At 44.2% G+C, this 26,223-nt stretch overlaps 1 protein-coding gene across 6 annotated transcripts in view; it reads left to right on the plus strand.

The window, feature by feature from the left end:
- Positions 1 to 25,170, plus strand: part of ELMO1 (engulfment and cell motility 1) — a 1,282,006-nt gene extending 1,256,836 nt beyond the window's left edge. For all 6 annotated transcript variants that reach the window (XM_085607465.1, XM_085607469.1, XM_085607468.1 and 3 more), the window contains 2 exons: positions 64 to 141; positions 22,737 to 25,170. In XM_085607465.1, coding sequence (XP_085463591.1) covers positions 64 to 141; positions 22,737 to 22,937 — 279 coding nt within the window. In that variant the 3' untranslated portion in view covers positions 22,938 to 25,170. The remainder of the gene's footprint in view (positions 1 to 63; positions 142 to 22,736) is intronic.
- Positions 25,171 to 26,223: the final 1,053 nt, after the last annotated feature.

Raw genomic sequence — 26,223 nt, forward strand, 5'->3', positions numbered from 1 at the left:
AGCGGGAGATAAATTAAGGTAGATGATATGATTTATTGCTGTTTGTACATTTTTGTCTTCTAGGAGGTGCTTGAGCTTGCCTTCTCTATACTCTATGACACCAATGGGCAGTTGAACTTCATTGCACCAGACCGGCATGAAGTAAGTACCTTTGAATGTTCAAAGCCACAGCTCAATAAAGATGTTGTGTTAGTGGAGCGGAAAAACTACCATCAAACACTTCATTTAAGATATTTTAGAGGAACCTTGGTGATGGTGAATAGAAATCATTCTCTGAAAAAACATGTCACCCCTCTCTGTCACCCTTCTCCAGTTGACACAGAAAGTATATAACATTGGTGTGTTCTTTGATAGCAAGGTTGCTTCGACTCCTCACATAGCACGTTCAAGTGCTTTGTATTTTTAATTCTATCCCTGCTGTAGGAATCTGGCTCTTTCTATAGCTGACCAAAATGAGGTACACTGCGTAAAGAGTCCAGGCAAACATCAAAGGAATTACAGAGGCACAAATTACACCCCAATGCTCTTTTGTTGTAGTGTGGGCAAGCAGTTAGGCATATCAGAGGGTTGTGCTAAGCATTTATTACACACACGAAGGCAGTAAATGAGACACACACTCAATAATAAAATCTGACACCAATGTATAAAGATAACACAAACTTTTATTTAAATATTAGATACCAAGGTAATCAGAATCGGGTAAGTACTTTTCGAGTTGTGAATTGTTACAGTTTTCAAAATAGACACAATGCAATTTTTGGATCGGTAATGTTATCCTACGGAGGAAAAACATATATTGTATTTGGGCATCTGTCAGCGACTTGCAGGACTGTTCTACTGGACTTAAGGTGAGTATGGGATAAGGTTCTAAGCCACACCAACAGGGCACCTCGGGGGGCTCAGGGGCGTCCGTGTGCAGAGGTGTATCACGGCAACGGGAGTCCCCTTCGCTTCAATGGAAGAACAGTCTGGTTACAAAGAACCTGCAAGCAGGGACTGGGGAACCAGTCCAGGGGAACCTACAGGGGGGTTCAACCCTTGATATCCTCAGGCACATGGGGATGCCTTTAGTCCACTTCTGCTCGGGCTGTGGGGCTTGGGATCAGTGGTGTCTTCCTTGTTTTGGATTCCGGTGTGGGATTCTCTCGCGGTTGGAGTGGGCCTGCAGGCGGCAACTGGAAGTCCAGTCTGGGTAAACCCAAGCATGGGCTTAGCTTGTGTTTGTCTGGGGACTGCTTTGGGACCATCACCACCCTTGGACTCGGGCTCTGGAGCTCTAGTGCCTAGGTGCTTTGAGGCGTCGGTTGACAGCTGTCGCAGACTCATTTTTTTTTTTTTTGCAGGAGGGGCAAAAAGGCAGCTGGGCCTCTCTCTATATGGGTCTCACTGTCCCTGAAGTCCCTCAATGTGCAAGTCAGTCTTCCTCTGCGTTGCTGTCCGGTCCGGGCACAACAAGCCTAGGCTGCTGCAAGGGATCCTGTACCCCGGTGATTGGTACTGTGCGGCTCCGTTAGGTCCTGGCATGCCCCACTTGAAAGGAGCATGGATCTGACCATTAGGACACTGCTACTTCTTTCTGGGTGACTGTTGTGTCTATAGACTCCATGGGCGGCAGGTCGGTGTTCCGGATCCTGCTTCTTTGGTGCCTGCTGCTGCAGGTGAGTAGCTCCTCTACTCCAAGGGAGTTACTGTGGCAATTTATGAAGCACTGGCAGCCCTCTGGGTTTCTTGAGGTCTGCACAATGGCAGAATGAATCAATTGCTCCACAAAGATTGGATCCACCAGACAGGCCGGCAGGTTTGGCGCCAAGTCAGTTGTGCTCCTTGGTTCTCTGGTCAGCAGTCTTCTTCTTCCACTCCTTGTTTATCATCCAACAAAATATGAATATCTGGTATCAGGGGGTTCTCTATATACGCCATTTAGGGACGTTCAGGGGAGTAAAGGATCGTAGCCAATGGGCTACTTATCCCTGGGGTCACTACGCTCCGTATATGACCACTTCCAGTGGGAAGTGGGTATAACCCTGTCACAAATTCACTAAGTTTACCATCATCAAGATGGCCAACTCTGAAAAGTCATGCTCACTTCAGGTACCCCACCTTAGGAGTGGTACTAGCTTGATGGCGGGCACTTTTCACTGACTAGCGAATTTTCCCGCCTGTCCAGGAGCCAAAGGGCTCTTGACAAAGAGGGTCAGCTTCCTCTCCTGTGTGGTATGCCAGACTCTCATTTCAAAGGCAGTGGCTTCCTTAAAGCTCCCCTGCGTTGGAATGCTAACCAGCAGGTCATCCTGTGGGGGTAGGGGCTGGGGGATTGGACACCCTCTTCCTGAGCAGGCTTTGTTTCTGACCTCCTGAGAGCAAAGGCCTTCGCCCTTGGGGGTCAGAAACTTCTCTGGCGGCAGACTGGCATGAACCAGTCAGTCAGCACTCTGTGTGCATGTATTAGTGAAGCCATTATTGACATCAGTATGGGTTTATTAATACGAGATGTTTGATACCAAACACCATATGTTTCAGTGAAGCCATTATGTAGCTGGTGAACTTGTTTTGACCAGTGCCCAGTATATACCTTAAGATGGCTTCCCTAGTCACTTGCAATATCTAGCAATAGAACTAGACATCACAGTGACACATATGCTCATGCAGATATGTCCCCCACATAAAATATTATGCACCCTGCCTCAGGACTCAAAGGTCTGCTGTAGGGGTGACTTACATAGATGCAGTGACTTTGGCATTGCAGGCAGGAGTGTGTTATTTTGTGTTTTCATCCATGGTTTTCACCATGTCACGCAGCCTGTACTGGCAGTCTGGGTGAAATTTGCATGTGGATCTATTAAAGTGGCATAAGATAAGCTGCACCCTTAAGGACCCTCTTTAGTGCACTTGCCCTAGGCACCTGGAGTACCATTTACTAGGGACTTACAGGGGTGGTAAAGTCCCTAGCCAATTGTAGCACAATGAAAAATGTCCTAGCTATTGTAAAGGAAAGTTTCAATTCTATTAAGGACTCAGAGGCGAGAATTAGGCTTCAACTTTCTTCACTTTATTACATCCAGCAGCCATTAGAAGTTTAAAACCAAACAAAACTACATTTCCCATGCATCCTAGGGAAATAGAAAATGTCCAATGTCAACCAATCTGTAAGTGTCCTTCCATTCAACTTCCCACAAGGATGCTCTATCTCCTCTTTCTTCCTGTGAACACAGCAGGTAGATGCCATTTTCAGTCCTGTTTATTTGCCTCCGTTCCTGTGAAATGAAGGAAGCATTTTAACTATCCGTAAAAACAACATATCTAGAAAGAAATACCTTTAAACAGAAAATTCATCTCACAGGTGCAAGCATTATCTGGCATCAGACCACAAACTGATATTTCTACCTTGAAAATAGATGTCATTTCAGACACATTGTGAGGGATATCCCAATTAAAGGGTGGGCTAATCCTCCCCTCTGAGTCCTTAATAGAATTGCAGCTTCCCTTTACGGTAGCTAGGAAATTTTTCATTCCATGTCAGGCCTGGGGGCGAGGATTAGGCTAGTTTAAAGCGTGTCCACCACCATTGAAGCCAGATTTGTAACTGGCTTAAAGTAGAATCTTTTGAAGGTGGAGTCTGATGACCAATCTGCAGCATTTAGTATATCTTCCAAACGAGCTCCCAATGTAAAGGCTTTAGAGGCCACTGCCCCCATACTGAATGAGCTCCAAAATGGGAGATATCAATCCCTGCCTCCTGCATGGCCAAGCTGGCCCATCGAGCGATATTAGGGGATGAAACTGCCTTGTGTGGCTTTCTGAGAGCAATAAATAGTGGCCTTTTGCCCTGTGGATGTATATCTTATGTCATAGACTCCTAGGCATTGAGTGCCCTCACCACACACATTTTCAGAACAACCCGGAAAGACGGATACAACACTGATTTTGAGTTGCATTTTGTTCTTCTAGAAATATGAAACGTAACTCCCTCTGAAGTAAATGCTCTACCTTTCCGATCCAGAACTCTTGCATCCGATACTCTGCAACAGAAAATCAAACACAATAAGGTAGCCTGTTTGGCCGACATCTGTTTCCTAGAAATTTACTTAATAGAAAGCCAGGATTTAAACAAGTTCAAGACTTTATTCTCATCCCATAAAGTAGAATATCGAGGCCCCGGGGGCGAAGAAATACTAATGCCTCTAAGGAGTTTGCATTCAAGGGAATGTTCCCCCACCGGGTGACCATCTATCGGAACATGTCCTGCCAAGACAGCCGATCTAAAAGCATTGATTGACCTATAAGCTAAGCCGTCTGCCGCTAAAGAAGCCAAGAAGTTCAATATGTGGACAACATCTGCCCCCATTGGATCCACCTTTCATTGATGACCCCCACCATCAAGACCAGGTGGAGCTATCAGTCCAGGTCCTGGTGAGGCATTTTCAGCTGACAGTCCCAGGATCATCCAGCATTCCCTGCAATCCACCACGCCATGAGAACAAACCGAAACAGTGAGCAGCAGATTATGATGGGGATTCCAGTAGGGATCCCGAAGCAGATCTTGAAACAGGGGTAGAGGGATTGGAATATCCCAGGAAAGGTCCATCATAACTGGAAACCAGGCTTAAGTCCCCCAAAAAGGAGTCATCACTACCAGGTCCGCCTGCAGCTGTTTCACTTGGGGGGATAATCTCCTGGTCATCGCAAACAGAGGGAAGGCATACCCTTCCTCTGTGCACCTATCCAGGAGGAAAGCATCAACTGCTATTGCTACAGCATCCAGAAAACAAGTGCAATACCTCTCCAACTTATTGTCCAGACGAGAGGCAAAGAGATCGATCGAGAATGGACCCCATCGGTTTTGGAGTTCTTGAAATATTTGCGTATGGAGTTTCCAAACACTTGAGTCTTGCCAATGACATGAGTGTCAATCTGCCACTTGGTTGGAGACTCCTGGAAGATGTTTTGCTGATAACGAAATCTGATTGGTCGAACAGTATTCCCAGAGCTCGCGAGGCACGTCTGACAGATTTGTTTTCCCTCCCAAATGATTGACATATTTGACCGCTGCTGCGTTGTCCATCTTGATAAGTACACAACAATGAGCCCTGTTCTTGGTCCAGCATTTCATTGCAAATGACCCTGCCAGCAGCTCCAGATAATTTATGTTAAGGGCCTGTTCTGCAAATGCCCATTTTCTTCCTGTGGAGACCTCCCTGCATCGAGCTCCTCAACCCGAACCGCTGGCCTCCAATTCGATTACCATGTTGGGTTGGGAGCCGAAGATGGCGTGGCAGTTCCACGCTTTCATATGGGAAATCACCATTATAGCTCTGTTCTTGCCTCGTTCGAAAGAGGAACAAATTGGGAATATGTGAGACCCCTGCATAGGTGAGAAATATTGAGACATTGAAGAGCGCGATAGTGCAAAGGGCCCAGAAAAATTGACTGTATTGATGAGGAGAGTAGACCCACTATTCTGGCTAGATGGCGTAAAGAGATCGGGGTCTTGGAGAGAGTACGTTTGAGCTCGTGTTTGATCTTGGAGAGCTTTCAAGAGGGGAGACTTAGAGTAGCGTTGATAGAATCTACTACAAGACCAAGAAATTGAATTTTCTGTGAAGGGTAGAGAACTGACTTTGTTCAGTTTTCACAAATCCAAGAGACTCCAGTAAATTGATAGTCACCTGTAAGTGATAGGACATACGTCAGAACCAGAGTGTCATTTAGGTAGACTATTAGTCGTACACCTAGAGATCTTACGTGCTCCACCACAGGCTTCATCACCTTGGTAAAACACCACAGAGCAACAGACAGATCGAAAGGGAGGGAGGCAAAATCGAAAATCTGAGACCGCCACTAAAACTTTAGAAAGCATCCATGGGGTGGGAAAATGGGGATCGTGAGATACGTATCCCAGAGATCCAGCCTGACAATCCAGTTCTGAACCTGCAAGAGATCCCTGAGGAGGTGAACTCCTTCCATCTTGAAGTGGCAGTATACCAGCCACTCAAACTCCCTCAGATTTATGACTGAGGGGTAAGCACGACCGATCGAGCAGCCCCTGCCACGCCCTGCTCGGGCAAAAACACGAGGTGTGAATATACGCTTGATTGATGATTGGGCTTTATCAAGGGAATTGAATGTGTTAATAAATTTCCCTAATTGTTTCATGAAAAGGACTCCCAAAAGGTTATCCTCCGCAGTAGGTCTGGCTTCTGAGGTGGAGAGTTCACACAATTTAGGGTCAATCATTATTAGCAATGACCTACGATTTTCCGTGGAAATAGCGCATTTTGCATTTCCTAAGAAAATAATGGCCCTCTGCCCCCAACTGGACAGCACATCAGGTGCCACCGAGGAGCCTGAAGCCTTGGCGTCCTTTGCTATCTCAAGGGTCTTGGCTAATGGACCCCTAATGTCTAGCAATTTATCCTGGGATGACCACCAGGGGCGGTCAATTCCCTTCTTCGGGTCCTTCACAAACTTGGCCAGAAAAGTTACCATTTCGCATCCACATCCGACATAAGGTCTATTTTCCCATACAATGCTGGTCTGGGACACTCTGCCTTAAGGCAGCTCCGAACCTCTTTGTCTAGCGGCTTTCGGAATCTGGCGTCACCTTAGGGGCAGGGGTCCATTCCACTGATCGTGGGTGCAAAAGATCATCCAGATTTAGCATGTCGGAAACTGGATCCTGGGAATCCGTATCAAGGGCATTAAGATCTGTAGCAGGTGGGGCCCCAGAAGGGTGCCAGGGTTTACCAGTTTCCCCAGCCCCTGCCAGAGGTTTTGGGAGAATCATCCAGCTTGACCGCGTTCGGGGAGTCAGGAGCGAAGGAGGGTCCCCCTAAATTAGACTTAGCAGGTTGAGAATCCACGAAAGCCTTCTTCAGGCAATGAAACATGTCCATATCCACTCCTTTCTTCTATTCCTGTTTGCGTTTGGACACCGAGGATGATGTGGAAGGCTGCCCTGGAGGTAAAGGAGACCTGTAAATTCTTCCCTCCGCTCGAGGAGTCATTGACACTGGGCCTGGAGTTGCTGTATTTTCTTCTCCAAGGGTGCCACCACTTGGGACACCACCTTGAATATGCACACATCCATTACTTGGCAAAAATGATCGTCTATAGGGAGGTATGTAAACTCCGTTTCCTCATAATAATCTTAAAAATCCTCCATTTTAATACTGTATTCAAGTAATATGAAAGAAAGGGGAGTAACAGAATAGGGGAGTCCCCTGTGTAATGTAAGTATATCAAAAAGGGGTTTAATTCAGGGGCCTACTGGCCTGTGACCAGTCCTCCCTTAATATATAGGGAACTGTAATCCTGCCTGGGCAAGTCCCTTTTAAATATTTCCATAGAGTCTTACCTGTTAAAATGGGTGTTCCACTCCAGGCAATGGCTCTTGTTTAAACAGTCCTATTAGAACAAACGGCAACGCACCAAGCCTTCGTTATCGGGTGAATGACTCACCGGCCGTCTATATGCTCTGAACACGTAAATTTCACGATGCGGTTCCCCTGACGGTCGGAAGCCCGCACCTCGTCAAGAGCCTGGCACACACACAAGCGGCTGCGAAGGAACAAGAACATTCCAGCGGCCGCGCTGAAAAGGAAAATGTAAATTAGGCACAGTACATCAGCAAATGCAGAAACTGGTACAATATCTGATATATTTATAGCACTATAAGCCTTGAAAGACAGTTTTTAAAACCACAAACGGTAAAAGAGCAAAAAACACTCGTCTCAAGCTGCTGGAGCGGCGAAGGGAGTGTGTTCCCGGGGAAAGTTGAATAAAAGGACACTTACTGATTGGTTGATAATGGATGTTTTCTATTTCCTAGGACTCATGGGAAATGTAGTTTTGTTTGGGTTTAATCTTCGAATGGCTGCTGGATGTAACAAAGTGAAGAAAGTTGAAGCCTAATACTCTCCTCCGGTCCTGACATAGAATTAGATTTTACCTTGTTTTAGGGAAGGAGCCCTGGCACTGTGGTCTGATTAGCACGCGTCAGTGCACTGTCAGTCGAAAATCAACATCTAGTAGCCAGGGCCAGACTTGGAACCGAAACCGGCCCTGGCAAACTGCTCGGCTGGTCCCCCTGGGGGGTGTGGGGAGGTGTGGCCAAGCTGTTTGCTAGGGCTGGTTTCGTCCGATTTTGTTACAGGCGGCCGATATTGCCGGCCATGGTAACAAAAACGGCCACCAGGGGCCCAAAACCAGCCCACGCCCTGGCAGCCCACCTGGCGGCCCACCAGGGAAATGCCCGGCCCTGCTAGTAGCTAAAAAGGGGGTAAAAAGTGGGGGGTAACTGCAACAAAAGTCCAGTTACCTACACCTGCATAATCCTCCCTGACTATCAACTCCATCATCGGGTCACCGTAACTGTAGTTAGTGTAATTCAATCATTGTAGGGCTACTACAGCTGGAGATCTTGAAACTCCAAATCATGTTTCCTGGCTTACCTTCAGACCTAGTGGCTGTCACTTGCATCACACTTGCCTTAAAAACTTTAAACCTATTCCCTATCCAAGAAGCTTCCATTTGTGACACTGATCATTGTCCACAAGACGCTTCAGTGCTGCACTCTTACCTCCGTAAAAGGGTTTTCCAGCCCTACTGTCCAGCTAGGTCTACCTTGTTGAACCTACTGAAAACCGCCCCATTCAGATGCAGCTTTGGTGGGGAAGGCCTTTATGCATCAGAGGCTATACCATTTGGGAAGCTCACTCAACACATCAGACTTAAAAATGACTTGATACATGTTTGGCGGGAAACTGAAGACACTCCCTTCAGCTTTGCTTGTGTCTAGCAATGGGTCCTCCTACCCTGTTGGATATGTCCTACCTAAACGCTATTTATCTCTTCACTCTCAATCTGCTGTTCACACATCAATCTGCTGTTCATACACCTACATTTGGCTTGACCCCTGGCAGGAGCAGAAGCATTCTTGATGGGCCTCTCACTACCAAGCTTTGGCATTTTCTGCCCTTGCAAGGAGCTTACGGTGGGTCTGGGACATGCAGTGCGCTGTGAATTCTCTTCGCTCTTACAGTAGCCCCTGCCCTTAAATCCCCTCTGCTGGAGCCCTTAGTTGTTTAACCCGTTCCATGCTCATGACGGAACCACTCCGTCAAGAGCCACGGGCGCCGTGTGCTCATGACGGAGTGGTTCCGTCATGCTGCGGCCGTTGGCGGCCGCTCCGCCCACGCGGCGCTAATTCCCCGCCTGTGCGGGCGATTAGCGCCGTGGGCGGAGTCATGACGGAACCACTCCGTCATGAGCACAGCTCGCCCGTGACTCATGATGGAGTGGTTCCGTCATGAGCACGGCGCCGCCGCTGTGCCCCCAAACCCCCACCCAGCGCCGCGGCGGAATTCCTGCCGCGGCGAAGGGGTTAATGATCAGTCTGTCGTGCTTAACAAAAGTCACAAATAACGAAATATCCAGTGATGCAAGAGTCTAGAAACAGGATGTCAGGGTTGATTGTCATTTTGCCTGCGAAGAGGATGCAGAATAGGCTAGCGTTATGTACAGCACTGGGGAGGCCTTGCCTGAAACAGTGTCTTATTCTTGAAGACAGGTCACTAGAGAACAATGGCTGATATGGGATGGGTCAAAGCATTGATACCAGGATGCTGCGACATCTGCATGAGAACCTTACGGCGAGAAGCACTCCTAGTTACATCTATATTTTGTAGGAGAGAGGTATCTGACAGATGTTTAAATACTTTGACGTTTACAGTCAGTAGAAGTGGACGTTCTGCACTCCAATGGGAGTCTGGTCCTGGATCAGGAGGTCATATATTGGGACTTGTCACAAGGGGCCCAGAGAATAACATGAAAAGGTCTATATTGCAAGATTATTAAATGCATGAGGATCCATGCCAGGTATCGGAGTCGGTCACAAACATTGGTTACAAATTACTGGGGAGAAAACAGTATGTAGTAATCCTAATAGTAAAGAAAAGACAGACAAAGCAGGATTTTCAGTGATAAGGGCCTCGAGCACAGCTGCAGGGTGACTCTGTGCCACGCCACCTTCAGCTGGCTGTGGATTTTCAGACATCCGTATTGCATATGGTGCGATGTGGGTCACAAATATTGGAGACTCTTCTCAGTTCTAAAAACGACATAGGAGTCTGGTCCTTTATGTACCATCGGTTTTAATATGTTTGTTTTGGTTCTGTCAATAAATACTACATTAAATTGAATTTTCCAGATTTAGATTTTTGGGAGAGTTAGATGCATTCAGAGTTATTTTTTTACATAACCTTTATAAAGTAATGGCACAATACTTAAATATTCAATCATATACGTAGGAGCGACATGGACAGGGTGAGATGAACCACGGAAATTCTGTATTTCTGTGTTTCTAAATTAACAGAGTAATTTGAGAAATGTATTAATTTTCTTTCTAACAAAACACTTTCTTTCAATTGTGAGCTGTTAATAGAAAATGGAACTGTTCCTGCTGTTCCCCAAATGATACATCTAATTAGAACACAAGGCAGTGGAAAAAATTAACTTCTGTATTTTTAGGTCCTTCGTTTATTTGACGAAAAATGTTTCAAAAGCTAAATTTAGGATGTTTGTGGTCCTATTTGTTCTCAGTACAAGTTCAGCTGGAAACAAAAGTATTGATTTAACTAAAACAAAACCTCTTCGCTGGAATTAAAAGCTTTCTAAACACATTTGTCATTGTGGCTCTTAAACTGGAAAGCGGTACTTTTGTAAGTAGTGTTGTGTTCCAAAGCCGTTTTTTCACCGCAATCGTTTTTAACAAGTTTTTCTGTGTCTTTTTATTTGTTTTCTGTATGAAAAACAGCAAAGTGCTGGCGGGACTATAATAGATGTCTCCAGTTCATAAACTCCAGTCCAGGTTTGTTAACCTTAGCACAAAGGCATTGTCTGGAGTCATGGCAACTGCGCCTCATTATTGATGTTGGAAAGAAGACTTGGGGGCATATGTATCATCATCTCCATTTGCGATTCTCAAATAGTGATTATTTGAGAATCGCTATTTGAGAATTGCAAAACGGGATGTATTTAAAAAATCGCACAAATTTTGCGATTTCAAAAAATTCCTTAATTGCGATTAGCAAATTGCGAAATCGCAATTAACCCCTTCGCCGCGGCAGGAATTCCGCCACGGCGCTAGGGGGGTTTGGGGGCAGTTGCGGTGCTGCCGTGCTCATGACGGAACCACTCCGTCATGAGTCACGGGCGAGCTGTGCTCATGACGGAGTGGTTCCGTCACGACTCCGCCCACTGCGCTAATCGCCCGCACAGGCGGGGAATTAGCGCCGCGTGGGCGGAGCGGCCGCCAGCGGCCGCAGCATGACGGAACCACTCCGTCATGAGCACAGCGCACCCGTGGCTCATGACGGAGTGGTTCCGTCATGAGCACGGAACGGGTTAAGGAATACCTTCCCATTCATTCCTATGGGCCAGGAGGCCCATAGCAATAAATGGGAAGTCCTTCTCAATTTGCGAATCGCTATTTGCTAATCGCAAATTGAGAATATTTTCAAAGGTGCAAGGGTGTCATGATGACACCCTGATGCACCCCTGAAATCAGCATGTGTGCACATATGGCGCACATACATGCCCTAAGGGCATGTATGTGCACCACATGGCACTTTGAAATATGCAAAAAAGTGCATATTTCAAAGAAATCGCAACTTACCACCAACTTGAAGTTGGTGGTAATTTGCGATTTCTTAAGGAGAAATCGCACAACTTGGGTGCGTGTTATATTGCATTTAAGAAATCGCAATTTGATATTTCTTAAATGCTTACGCAAACTTAAGAAATCGCAAATTTAGCGATTCCTTAAGATTGCGAGGCTGAAATGCCATATACATCTCCTTTTGCGATTTTGTATTCGCAAACGCTGTTTTTTTTGCGATTCGCAGCGTTTGCGAATACAATATCCGTTGATACATATGCCCCTTGGACTCTTATTTCAATACATATTCCCAGCGAAGAGCTTCTAGCAACAACATTTGTCCCTAGATAGTCTCCCCATCAGCTGCTACCCATGAAACATTCCGGTTCAGCCACTTCAACACAATCTAACGTCAGTGATATTATAGTGAGTGAGCAGGATAACATCACTAGCATGTGGTCCATACGCCAGATGTTGGAGTTGGCACAGGGCCACAGAAGGGGGGGGGGTGGAGGACAGGACCACAGGACAGATGGGTGAAGGAGGGGAATATACAGCAGCACAGATGGAAACAGACGCATCAGGCGTGAAGGACATAAGTTGGCCATTCATGGGTGAGGATCAGAGCCTTCCTAGTTTTCTAGGTGTGACTGTTTGTACAATGAGCGGGGAAACATTTCATCCTGGACAGAGGCCCGGGTACACTTAAAAATAGTAGGTATAGGAAGTGACCCATTGCTGACTAGTGCTGAAGAAGATGAGACGAGCATTGGAGAATCATTTATTGGAGTAAACAAATCTCATTCCTAAGGAGATAGAGACCGTCCATGATGATGCCAAGAAAGAATTAAGCAAAATAGTGTATGATTTCAGGCCTATTTAACAAACATGGAGGTCAGATGAAAGGATAGTGAATGAACTTGAGAGGGGACTGGGAGTACTAAAAAGAAATCTTAAAATGAGTGCAGAACAGAAGCTGTTTATTTAACTTCAATTAAAATGGAGGATACAATGTGCCTAGGTTCCCCTGGTCGATATGTTTCTAGCCCTAATCCAATGCTGCCCTAAAAAGGGGGCAAAAAGTGGGGGTAACTGCCACAATAGCCCAGTTCCCTACACCTGCATAATCCTCCCTGACTATCAATTCCATCATCGGGTCACCTTAACTGTAGTTATCTTTTTTACTAATCTAGTGTAATTCACTTGTTGTAGGGATACTCCAAATCATGTTTCCTGGCTAACCTTCAGACCCAGTGGCTGTCACTGCACCACACTTGTCTTAAAAACTTCAAATCTATTCGCTAACCAAGAAACTTCAATTTATGACACTGATCATTGTCCACAAGACGCCTCAGTGTTACACTCTTACTTCTGTATAAAGTTTTCCAGCCCTACTATCCAGCTAGGTCTACCTTGTTGAACCTACTGAAAACCGCCCCATTCAGATGCAGCTTTGGTGGGAAGAACCTTATGCATCAGAGGCTATACCCTTTGGGAAGCTCACTCAACACATCAGACTTAAGAATGACTTGATACATGTTTGGCAGGAAACTGAAGACTCTTCTGTGAGAAGTTGGCCTGATATATGCTGTCCACTAGTTATAGTGGTCACCCTGTATCAGTCCAAACAACCCCTTATTGTAAATAGGTTAAAAACAACCTTTATTGAAAGCTATCCTAGTGGTAGCTATGGAGAGCAGCCTTCAGGCTAAGTCTTGAAGGAATGTAAAGCAGCTTGTTTTACCAGTCTATAATCTCTTGAATGACCAAATGAAAGGACAACCACACCAGGTATATATTTAAAATATATGTGTTTAAGATAAAACACACCCCTCTAGTCTCTTTATGAGACTGGAGTTCGAAGTACTTAAGTTACAAGTTAGCAATCAACAGCAATAGCACAAATACACGTTTGGGCCCTAGGGGCTTACCAAACCATATACTAATAAAGTGGTATAAGAACCATGACTGAACTAGACACAAGACCTAGAGCCTGTAGAATCGCTGGGACCCCAAGGAGCCACCCAAGGTAGTGACACAGGGGACCCACGGGGGCTGTGTGCAGTGTGTGAACACAGCCGCGGGTTCCCATTAGCTTCTATGGGCAATGTCGCGGTTGGAAATTTAAAGATTAGGGACACTTAGAAATGAATCAGGACCAAACCCTTTTGGACTTAGGAAGTTCTAGGGCTAGCACCCACGGGAGCACCGGAGTGCTCGTGTTACCTCACCCAGGGAAGTCGGGTGCATAGGTTTTTATTTTTGGTGTCTGGTTGCGTCGTCGATTTCAATGGAAGCTGGCGAAGAAGTGCTGCTGCCGTGAAGAGGAGAAGTGTCTGAAGCGATCCAAGCCTGGATCTAGGATGGAGGAACCTGAAAGCAGAGGGGACAGAGTCTGGGTCACTTACCAGTGACCACGGGCACGATAGACCAATGCCCACAGATGTCGGGTGCCTCAGGTGAGTTGACGGGTGTCTTGACTCTTCAGCCACGAGGTCTCGGAGGCGCCAATGACAACCAGGAGCTGGATTCGAGCTGCCCCATGAAGTCTGTCGAGTGCTGCGGTGTCGGCGACCAGATTGGACCCAACAAGCCTTGGCAACAGCAAGTCACTTGGAATCAGAGAAAGGACGGCGGTGCAGACCAGAAAGGTCTGGTGTCAGGGCACATCTGGAGCAACCAGGAAAGCCCAATCAGAAGAGGAGTTGCCTTCGTGGGGACCTACTAGCCAACAGGCTAGCGATCGCGAAGGAGCCTCGAGCGGTCGCACTGGAAACTGGCCCATGGGTCACTCTGGGAGTGGAGGCCATAAATCTTCGGTGCAGGAGATGCTCAAGGCTGGGGCTACTGGGAGCCCAAAGTACAACTTCGAGGAGGATGATGGTGCTGCAAAAGTTCACGGTGTCCAGGGGTCACGGTTCCACATCACCCACGATAGCCACGGGCCTCAGCTTTGCTGTGGACTCAGGGTAGCCTTGGGGAATTTTGGAAATCCACCTCTGGTGATGCAAAGACTTCGGCGTCCGGCGGGAGCTTCAGCGATGCAGACCGGTCAGTTGCTTCTTTGGTGCCTGCCAAACAGGGGAGTCACTCCTAGACCCCAAGGGAGATTTCTTCAGTCTTCTAAGCAAAGTAGAACGACGAAGGTCCAGGATATATATTGTAGAGTTTCGTCCAGGGTAATCTAAAGTCGCAAGGACTGGGTTCCCATAATTATACTAAGTTTGGGGGTTGGACATACTCTAGGGACCCACCTAGGGGAGGGTTTGGAAAGAGGGGTGGTTACACCCATTTCCTTTGTCCAGTTTCACACCAGAGCAGGTAGCCCCTGTAACTGGTTTGAACTGGACTATGCACAGGGACACCAAGTGTGCCCCCAGTGCCGGACTTCAAAGCACCAGAGAGTGCTCCCGCCCAGCCCCAATACACATCTGCCTGTCTGGGGAGGTGGTTACACCTCCCTGGGACAGGAATCCTATTGTCCAGGCCTCCCCTGCCAGAGTTTCGGTCAGCAGCAGGAGGCCAACCCATGTCTGTGGCAGTGGCATCCATTTTGTGATGCCAGGGCTGTAGAAAGTCCTACCGGGTTAGACCAGTGTGAACATGTCTCTCCCTCTAGAAGGGTGGATTGCTACCCCTGCCGCCAGAACTGTTGGGGTGGTAGTATTCCAAAGCGTTTGACACCAAACACAACATGTTTCCTTGCAGCCAGTCCAAAGTTGGCATTTACCGCGAGGTTATAATGCACTTAAGAGTATATGGTCAGGCTGCACCACAAACAGCATCAGAGGAGGTACTCCGAACGCCGCAGAGGGGCTCTGCTTATGCAGGGGCACCCTCTCACATAAAAACCAAGCCCTCTGCCTTCAGGATTGTTAAGGCCTGCCATAGGAGTGACTTATAGGTTTTATATGTGTGTGCAATGGCAGTGATATAGGTAGCCTATACCACAGTAAGGGGTGCAAGCACCACCTTAACCAGGCTGCAGTAGCAGACCTGTGGTGTCATTTTGGAGTGCTTCCCAGGGGTGGCATAATACATGCTTCATCCCCTGGTAGGCCTCTGAGGTACCTATGCCCTAGGTACATAGTATACCATATACTAGGGGCTTATAAGGCACTCCAGAATCCAATTAGAAATGTACCTAATGTACATGGAAACCATTTTACAGAGAAAGCAGATAGACGGGGCCCTGAATAGCAGGATCCCAGTCCAACTAAGTCATAAACCAGCAAAACACCAGGAAAAAAGTGGGGGCAACCATATAGTCAGATTCCCCCTTCATACAACTTCCGTCAGCTCTTCTTGAGCCTAGCAATGTCCTACCTATATTTCTCTGTTCACTCTCGATCTGCTGTTCATACATCTACATTTGGCTTGACCCGACAGTGACAAGAGCAGAAGCATTCTTAATGGGCCTTTCACTAACAAGCTTTAGCATTTCCTGCCCTAGCAAGGAGCTTACGGTGAGTCTGGGACATGCCGTGTGCTGTGAATTCTCTTTGCAATTACAATAGCCCATGCCCTTAAATCCCCTCTGCTGGAGCCCTTAGTTGTTTAATGAGCAGTCTGTCGTGCTTCACAAAAGTCACAAACAACGAAATATCCAATGATGCAAGAGTTTAAAAACAGGATGTCAGGGTTGATTGTCATTTTGCCTATGAAGAGGTTGCAGCAGAGGCTAGCGTTATGTACAGCACTGGGGAGGCCTTACCTGAAACAGTGTCTTATTCTTGAAGACAGGTCACTAGAGAACAATTGCTGAAATGTGATGCTTCAAAGGATTGATACCAGGATGCTGCAACATCTGCATGAGAACCTTACGGCGAGAAGCACTCCTAGTTACATCTATATTTTGTAGGAGAGAGGTATCTGCAAAAAGAACAATTGATGGACAGAATGCAGAACAATGTCATACATTCACACCAGTACAGAGATCTGGGCCTAAATCCATCGTTTTTTTTGCTCACCTTGCCATTCCAGTTTGGACCCTGCCATATGCAAATCAGTCTTGACCCTGTGCCTCATGGGAACAGTCCAGCCCGAACTGACAGGCCAGGTCCTCCCTGGACTGGAAACAAGCATCCTAGGACCGGTTTTGGGCTTTCAGCCCTCATCAGCCAGGATAGCTTGACTCCAGTGGCATGGAGAGCACGGGACCCACGTCTGGGCATACCCGTCCCACTGAGAGAGGTATCTGAGAGAGATGTTTAAAAACATTGATGTTTAAATTCAGTAATAGTGGACGTTCTGCACTCCAATGGGAGTGTGGTCCTGGATCAGGAGGTCATATATTCAGACTTATCACAAGGGCACCAGAGAATAACATGAAAAGGTCTTTATTGCAAGATTATTAAATGCATGTGGATCCATGCCAGGTATCGGAGGCAGTCACAAGCATTGGTTACAAATTACTGGGGGGAAAACACAGTATATAGTAACCATAATAGTGAAGGAAAGACAGACAAAGCAGGATTTTCAGTGATAAGGGACTTGAGCACAACTGCAGGGTGACTCTGTGCCATGCTACCTTCAGCTGACTGTGGATTTTCAGACATCCGTATTGCATATGGTGCGATGTGGGTCACAAATATTGGAGACTCTTCTCAGTTATAAAAACAACATAAGAGTCTGGTCCTTTATATACCATCGGTTTTAATATGTTTGTTTTGGTTATGTCAAGAAATACAACTTTAAATAGGATTTTCCAGATTAGATATTTTGACCATTATAAAATAGCTAATGGCAACAACACTTAAGTAATCATTTATGTACGTAGGAACGACGTGGACAGGGTGAGATGATCCATGGAAATTCTATATTTCTGTGTTTCTAAATTAATAGAGTAATTTTGAGAAATTAATTCATTTTCTTTCTAACAAAACATGTTCTTTCAATTGTGTAAGCTGTTAATAGAAAAAAGAACTGTTCATGCTGTTCTTCAAATGATGTCTAATTTTAACACAAAGCAGTGGAAGAAATACACTGCCATATTTTTAGATCCTTAATTTACTTGCCGAACATCTTTCAAAAGGTAAATTTAGGATGTTTGCGGTCCTCTTTGTTCTCAGTACAAGTTCACCTTGAAGCAAAAGCATTGATTTAACTAAAACAAAACCTCTTCGCTGGAATTAAAAGTTTTGTAAACACATTTGTCATTGTGGCTCTTATACTGGCAAGCTGTACTTTTGTAAGCAGTGTTGTGTTCCAAAGCCGGTTTTTCACCACAATTCTTTAGCAAGTTCTTCCGTGTCTTTAATTTGTTTTCTGTTTGAAAACACTCGACAAGTGACATGCGGGCCGAACAGTAATGTGGCTTGCTCCGTGGGGTCAGCTTCTTAGGGCTTTGCCCGACATGCATTCCTTTACACAGGGTATCCTCTCCGTACGCAGTGATGCTGCATTCAGCGCGCGCTCCCGGTCGTCATGCTCCACCCACCATGTAACCCTGGATGTATCCAGTTCAGATGCTCCAGTCCAGGTTTGTTAAACTTAGCACAAAGGCATTGTCGTGAGCTATGGCAACCGAGCTTATCATTGATGTTGGAAAGAAGACTTGGACTCTTATTTCAATACATATTCCCAGCGAAGAGCTTCTAGCAACGGATATTAGTCCTTAGATACTCTCCCTGTCCGCTGCCATCCATGGAACATTCCGGTCCCGCCACTTCAACACGATCTAACGTCAGTGATATTATAGTGAGCAGGGGAACACCACAAGCAGGTGGTCCATACGCCAGAGGTTGGAGTTGGCACCGGGCCACAGAAGAGGGAATGGAGGACAGGACCACAGGACAGAAGGGTGAAGGAGGGGAATATACAGCAGCACAGAGGGAAATGGGTTATACAGAAGCATCAGGCGTGAAGGACATAAGTTGGCCATTCATGGGTGAGGATCAGGACCCAGTTATTCTAGGGGTAACTATTTGTACTATGAGCTGGGAAAAGGTTCATCCTAGACGGAAGCCAGGGTACGCTGGTGTATTTGATGCTTGAAAATAGTAGGGAAAGGAAGTGAAACATTGCTGACTAGCACTGAAGAAGATGAGAGGAGCATCGGAAAATCATTTATTGGAGCAAACAAATCTCATACAGAAGGAGATAGAGACTGTCCATTATGATGCCAGGAATGAGCTAAGTATAATGGTGTATGATTTCAAGCCTATTTCATAAACCTGGAGGTGGGATGAAAGGATATTGAATGAACTTGAGAGGGGGCTGGGAGTACAACAACAAAAAATCTTATAAAATAATGAAAAGCAGTTGGTCAAGTGATCTACTGTAAGACTTCATCTCTCATGAATATGTTTAATATATTTGCTCTTCAATAATTTCATTATCTGGTGCCACTGGTAGTCATTCTTTAACATATGTACAAAAGTAACCAACACCATAGAGAATAAGATTTGCATACATTCATCTTGAATCTGGGTGGACACTCTGATATCTAATCCTACTTACGTTTGATTGCGTACCTCTTTTGGCATGCAATCTGTGTTATTTTGTCATTTCCCTTTAAGTAGGTAGCTTTCATTGTAAACACTGAATATTACAACGTAAATATTGCAGGATCCTGATCTGTTCGACCTATGGCAGTTTGATTATTCATCTCATCACCCCTTCAAACGTTAAGAATCCAGAGCAGTATGTAAAACATGGCTGTATCTCTTGTTTTTTATTTTTTATTTATTGAGTTTTATATAGCACAAACTCGACCTGAAAGTATCAGAGCACTTTACATGAGCACCAGGTGCGTTACAGATTGACACATTCATTTTGTTAGGCACGGGGAGATTAAGTGATTTGCCTAGAATGGCAGGATGCTGAGTGTCGCTGCCGGGACTTGAACACTGTTACCCTTCGAGGCCGACCGCTCTGGAAACATGTAGTGGATACAAGTTTGATTCTGTGACTTGCTTAAAACGGGCGTTGAAGACCCATGCCTGGGCTCCTGTTCAGTTTCTGCACCTCAAGCATTGAAGAGTTGCTCCGATGGCAGAGGAAAATGTTTTCTTCTGTTTTAGGTCTGGGTTTTGACAGCACAGCTGGTAAACAGACCTGTTATTTACAATATAGATAGTTAGCTTTGTGTCCATCCCTTTCAACCATTGGCTTCTTGGACCAGCCTCTATCAACGATTGGCTTGAGAATTTGTCAATCACCTTTTGACTCAGCCCAGTGGAGTATTTCTCTCTCACTGAATGCAAGTGGATGCTGAAGTGTATCCTTCTACCTCCTCTCCAGTGCTTGCATTGAACTGCATGAGGGATTACTTTACAGCTAGCAAGACAACAATAAAGGCTGTCTTTTGCATCCTCTCTGGCTTTAAAGTTTGTATGCTGCATGCTTTAGAACATTAAACCCAAACCTGTTGGAATGCCAGTGCTTATTTTGGTTTTACGTCAGATTCTCAATAACAAAAGCATTGTCTGACATAAATGTTGTGGCCCAAACAATGTTTACAAAAACATTGCTCCATTGGGTGTATTCTTTTTTTGTAATAATTTTTTTATAATTTTGTATTATTTATTGTTCACTCCCATGAGGCGTATTTGTATGAACAATGTTTAGGGCACCATATTTTTGTCACCTGATGTTTTGGTCCGAACCGCTTGTTTAAGGTGGTTCATGCTGTTGAAGTAAATAGTTGAGCTGATTTAAACGTTTCTTACGTCTGAGTGTTGGCAATTAGTTTGTGCATGTATATTATGATAGTCTAGATCAATTTCTTATGTGGCATCCTAGCTAACCCTGGGCGTAGTTCGCGAAGTAGCACTACGCGAAGCTACGCAAAGTGCACTTCGCACTATGCAAGCTACGCGTAGCACTTCGCGAACTGCGTAGTACCCTGTTCGCACTGTGCAAGATGTCGTTTTCAATGATTGCACATTGCGGACAAGCAACCGGCACTGTGCAATCATTGAAAACGGCATCTTGCACAGTGCGAGCTGTAGTTTTCTGCTGCTCGAGTAGATTTTTACTCGAGCAGCAGCTTTCTCAACGCGGACTGGTAGTTTCTCATCGCGAGCATACGCGACCACTCGCAATGAGAAACATGACCTCCTCGCGTTGAGAATCTCGCCGGGAGGTTTATTTTCCACGCTCTCGATCGCCAACTTGATGTTGCTGATCGCAAACGAGGAAAAAGTCTCGCCGGGATGTCATTTTGCTTGCTCGCGGTCGCCAACTTGACGTTGAGGACCGCGAGCAAGCAAAAAATGACCGCTACACTACGCAACACTATGCTACGCGTGTTTGCACTGTGCTACGTGCAATTCACGTAGTGCGAAGTAGTGCAAACTTCGCAAACTACGCGAGCGTAGCGTAGTGCTTTGCCCAGGCTTAATCCTAACCAGAAATTTATCAGTTCCTACTGATCGATGGTTTTTTCCACTAAGTATCCCAAAGACAGTGTCCAAAAGCAAAGGAAATTGTTAAATTAGTGTCATTTAAATTATGTCATAATTTACTTAGAAATATACTTCCACTTTATTTCTGAAAGTAAATACATATAATAGATCGATATTGAAAAATGGAAATACTTGAGTGTGATTGCATAAGAGCCGTGACATTTTTCTTACAATTGCATGCAAAAAACGTATTTAGCAAAGTCTTTATGACACCCAGTTATGTAGAACGAGGGCTGTCATCCTATTTTGGATTGCTTACGGTGGGAAGAATATTTAAATGTCCCTCTGTAATACTACCACTTGGCACACAGATCAACTTCATCCAGTCTGTGTTCCAGGATTTATGTTTGTCTGAGAGAGAACAAACCCTCATTAGCAAAATGTCACTTTGAATGACAAGCATTAGCAAAATGACACTTGCAAAATAGCCCTTTAAACGACAAGCATTGGCAAAAACAAACTTGCACAGTGTGAAAAACTGCAGGAGAGATACCCAGGGAGAGCCGTCTACAGAGAGAGGGCGCAAGCTGAGTGGTTAGCAGAATTGAGAGCCTTTGGTGTGAAGTCCCCACCAGGAATGGAGAAGCTTCTACTGCTGCTGACAGATCTGCGCAGGCTGCGACATCAACAAAACTGTAATCTAAAGCTAGTAGCACATTGTAACCATTTGTGAAAAGACGTGGTCCAGTACTGGCGACATTAGCGCTTATACCAGACATGTAAAGCGATCAGTAGCGAGAGACTATAATAATAAAATTATTTTTGTCTTCAATGTGCAAACAGATATCTGTGCAATATCTAATCATGAGTAGCACCACCATGTCATTCCAGTTGTGCAAGAAAAGTATAGTTTATCTAGGTAATAAGGAGGTAAATAAGTCTTAAAGATTTCTGCCATCGAATGCACAACCAAGCAGATTGGTTAAATACATAATGCTCACCTGATTGGCCACGTTGGCATTCAAAATTTTAAGCGGCTTTTGTGCCTAGTAAAACCAGTTCACATATTTACAAGTTACAAAAATGGGCTTTAGAATGCAGGTGAGACCAGTCAGCTAAAAGTGACATGTTCTTTGCAGGGTGAACATATCTGATCATGTGTGGTAGGAACTCCAAGCTAATAATAGGTCATTGCAGGCCTGAGGACCCATTAGAAAGTGAGTCTAGATGGTTCTGTTTCGGGAGTAATCCAGAATGCAGGTTAGTGAGGAATTCCTCACCAGCCATGACATCATTCTTTGCTATTAAATTAGTTGCTTTCAAGTGGATTTTGACCTCTATCAAAAGGTCAGACTGGAAGGGGTACTCTCTGAAAGATAAAAATGTTATCCTCTTACCCAATCCCCAAAAGTAAGGTTCTGGGATGTCTTTTGATTTGATAACATGTGGTTGGGTTGTTGAACCTATTGTGACATCATTCACCAGATGTCCCCTTTGAAATACTTTTAGCACATAGTTTTTTTTGTATAGATGGATGTGATAAACAGTAAAAGAGAAATATCAATTAAGATATTATTCTTGTTTGTGTTCCTGTATCGTGTGTTGTGGATCTTGTGAAAATATAGCTACTAATATTCATCAGCGGTTAAGAGTAAGAAGGATATCTAGGGTATAGTTGGGATTTTAGGGCATCATAATCATGACATTAACTGACTCTTGTCTTTCCACAGTACTGTGTCTGGACTGACGGACTCAATGCTCTGCTTGGAAAGGATATGACCAGCGAATTGACACAAAATGACTTGGACACACTGTTGAGCATGGAGATAAAGCTGCGTTTACTCGACTTAGAAAACATTCAGATTCCGGATGCCCCTCCACCCATCCCGAAGGAACCCAGCAACTATGATTTTGTTTATGACTGTAACTGAAGCAACCAACAACACCTCGGGTTTCAACTGGAAATTCAACTGGAGATGAAAACAAATATATACACAGCTGTCCAGCTTGAGCTATATATTGCTTTAAAGCACGCTGTTTGCATACACCCTGCTGTCTTACCTTTACCTCCAATTGAAAATTTACATTGCTCCAACCTGGTGTTCGTGTTACTCCAGTTAAATGACCTTGCTTCAGTGAGAATGACCTTATGACTAAATAACAATGCTCACTCCAAAAAGACAGTATGCTATTATTGCTCAAAAATGGATGAGAACAAGGCTGCCTGTTGGGTTGCCTATGATGAAAAACAAAGTTCTGATCTAGGCTGTTGAACTGGACTTGGAGGGTGCGGTGGAGACCAATAGCTGTTAGTGCTGTTCCTTGTACCGAAAGAGAGAGAGCGGGCTCACATCTGCTTCCAATAGAGACTTCTCTCAGTTTTTGGATCACAAAGGACATTGTCAGTGCTGTCCTTAAGTGGTTAGAAAGGCAATGTTGAATTCAACTATTTGCAGTGCTGCAATGTTTTCTTAATACACTTCACTTCCATAGGAATCCTCTGTTTTTCTCTGCAATATTAGGTGAAAGCACAAATTGTAAGGCCAGTAGTTGTATCTATTGTCTGGTCATTCATACATGGCCTGGTTAATCTCGCCTATTTAAATGGGTATGATTTAGGTATATATTGCAAATCTGAAACATGTTACTGTCTGTAAATTTATATATGCTCCAGGGTAGTCTCATATGACTACTATAAAAAATTGGTAAGCTGTTCCTTACATATCCTAAACTTCTCCTAATTCTCAGTATTCAACGATTGCTTGGAAATCATGTTTCTGACATATTTTGATATCTGCTTTACTGAAAGGTGGGTAAACCAAACAGGAGTGCAGGCATAGAGAAGCAGAATTTATTTTTCCTGGCTACTAGACGTATTCCAGTTCCTCTGCTTGATCCACACTTTAATGTGTTGGGAAGACATCTTACATTACTTCATAGACAAGCATACATCAGCAATAATACACATCAGTATGTTCAGTTAAGAAGGATGGTATGTTTACTTGTGGAGGATTCTGCACACTCCCTTAGTGTTGCTTGTCACTTCGCAAATGATTGAGTATCTTAAATAAAACTTTCACCATATTCCTGTAATACATAGTACAGCATTCATATCAATATTTTTGCCTTTAATTGTGGCTAGGAGCTTTTTTTATTTCATTTCAGAATTTTTGCTTTCTTCCCGTTGTGTGGATCCGCCCAAAGGAATGATTTCACCGAAGGTGGGGGAGGAGGTATAGGGAGCTTCATTATGCCTCTGTTCCAGCTGATTGAGTGGTTTTCAGAAATATAAGAAGAAAACAAAAATAAACCAACCTAGCCTTGTTGGGAGATCCTGACCAATACTATGTCAGTCAGTCTCCTCAGTCTTCAGTTAAAGATCCACTGGATAACCATGTTATCAGTACAAAAAGAATACTTCAGAGCTAAGCCCTGGAGTTTAAAGTTTTATTTAAAAGGTTTGTAGAGGTGAAATGTTCCAGTGCTCTGCCCCGGATCTCATACTTTTTAAGGTTCTATTTCTATTAGTTCTTTAGAAGCACTTGTTAAAATTCCTTCTTGGCAGTGCTGATTGTGAGATAATCGAGCTTGTTGACTGCTGCCTTATTATTATTCATTGACTGATGATGTGCTATCAGTGGGAACAATGATTTTGCCACACATTTGTAAGACCTTGTCTGATCAATCCTAGAACTAAAATGTAACTATTTCTTTTTTGTATTTCTCACAGTTCAGAAGATTTAAATTCCCTTTTTACAGCTCTGTCTGGTGCAATTATTATTTATTCATTAATCATGAAAAATAAAATATATAGTAGCCCCTGAAACAGCCCATGGATTTTGAGCTAACTGCCTAGATAAATAAGCAAATATATTTCCTTATTTCTGCTGACGCTAACTGTTTCATTCTAAGGTGGCTGGTGTTGACCACTGTTCAGGTTTACATCCTTATTAATGTTACAGTGTTACAGATGTGCAAGGTTTTTTTGTACAAAAGAGTTTACCTTTTTATTTGCCAATTCTATATTTAATGAAGGATATAAAGTACATTGATGTTTGTAAATGTTTTTGATTTTTTTTTTTAAATTCCATATGGAATGTTTGCTCTGGAAAAGAAAGCACTCCCATCTATTTGCTGTTAAATAAAATTTGAATTGCGGCGGTTGTTTTGACTATTCGTATTTGATGTTGTCGTTGATTTGTGATTACTCAATTGAACTTTTTTTTTTTTAACATCTTTCCTGATTAAACATCCAAGGTTTTAGATGTGATAGAACATAAATTACTAAAATATGAAGCATTCACAGAACTATCAATTATAAACAATGTGGAAAACATAAGTACTTTTAAGCTCCCTGAATGAACTGTTTTACCCTCCAGTCAAAGGCATAGTACATGTAGATGCTGACAACCAAAGATAATTTACAGAGTTGTGTGTGTGCGCGTGTGTGTGTGGTGACTACTAGCTAGGTGAGAATGAATGGAGCTCATTCCACTGACTTGGTGACTAACTTGACTAATAAAGGCTCTGCTAATATCTATCTGACCAGTCCATAAAACAATGATGCAATAAATGTCTCCTGTGACTTTTATATGTGATTTAATATGACTTTAGCAACTGCTTCGGCACACTGTTTAGGTACTGTTTTTATTTCGTGAGGTACATCCATTGCTTATCAACTCAGCATACATGTTTAACCTTTCTGACTTGGACAAAGGCACAGTGCACAAGGTGAGATTGCAATGGAATGAAGAACTACTTCGTACACAGAGTTTCTGCTTGCACACAAAAAAACCTTGGTACACCTATTGAAGAAAATGGTACAGTACTCAGTACTTGTGAACACATTGTATCTTGATAAAGCATGCAGTGTAAAACCAGCTGGCTGAGTTTATAAGCAGGAAATGAAAAGCACAGACATTTGACCCCAACATGTTTCTTGATGCTTCTCTTAACAATAGTCAAACCCTTTGTGCATGGGAATCCAATTCTGTGATGGTAGCACCAGAATATAGATAACATTTCCACATTACAATGTAACAATACAAAGAGGACCAATAATATATTTTATCATGGGGTTAGAGAGGCTTCTAAACTCCAATCCTACACATTGTGATGTTATGGAATCATGATCATTGCTGGGTATGATAGGCTGATATTCCTATTCTGTGGCAATCCTAATTGTCTCATTTATGTTGTTCATTGTCTTGAAGAGGA

The sequence above is a fragment of the Triturus cristatus genome, chromosome 5_2, assembly GCF_964204655.1.
Source record: "Triturus cristatus chromosome 5_2, aTriCri1.1, whole genome shotgun sequence".
NCBI classification, from domain to species: domain Eukaryota; kingdom Metazoa; phylum Chordata; class Amphibia; order Caudata; family Salamandridae; genus Triturus; species Triturus cristatus.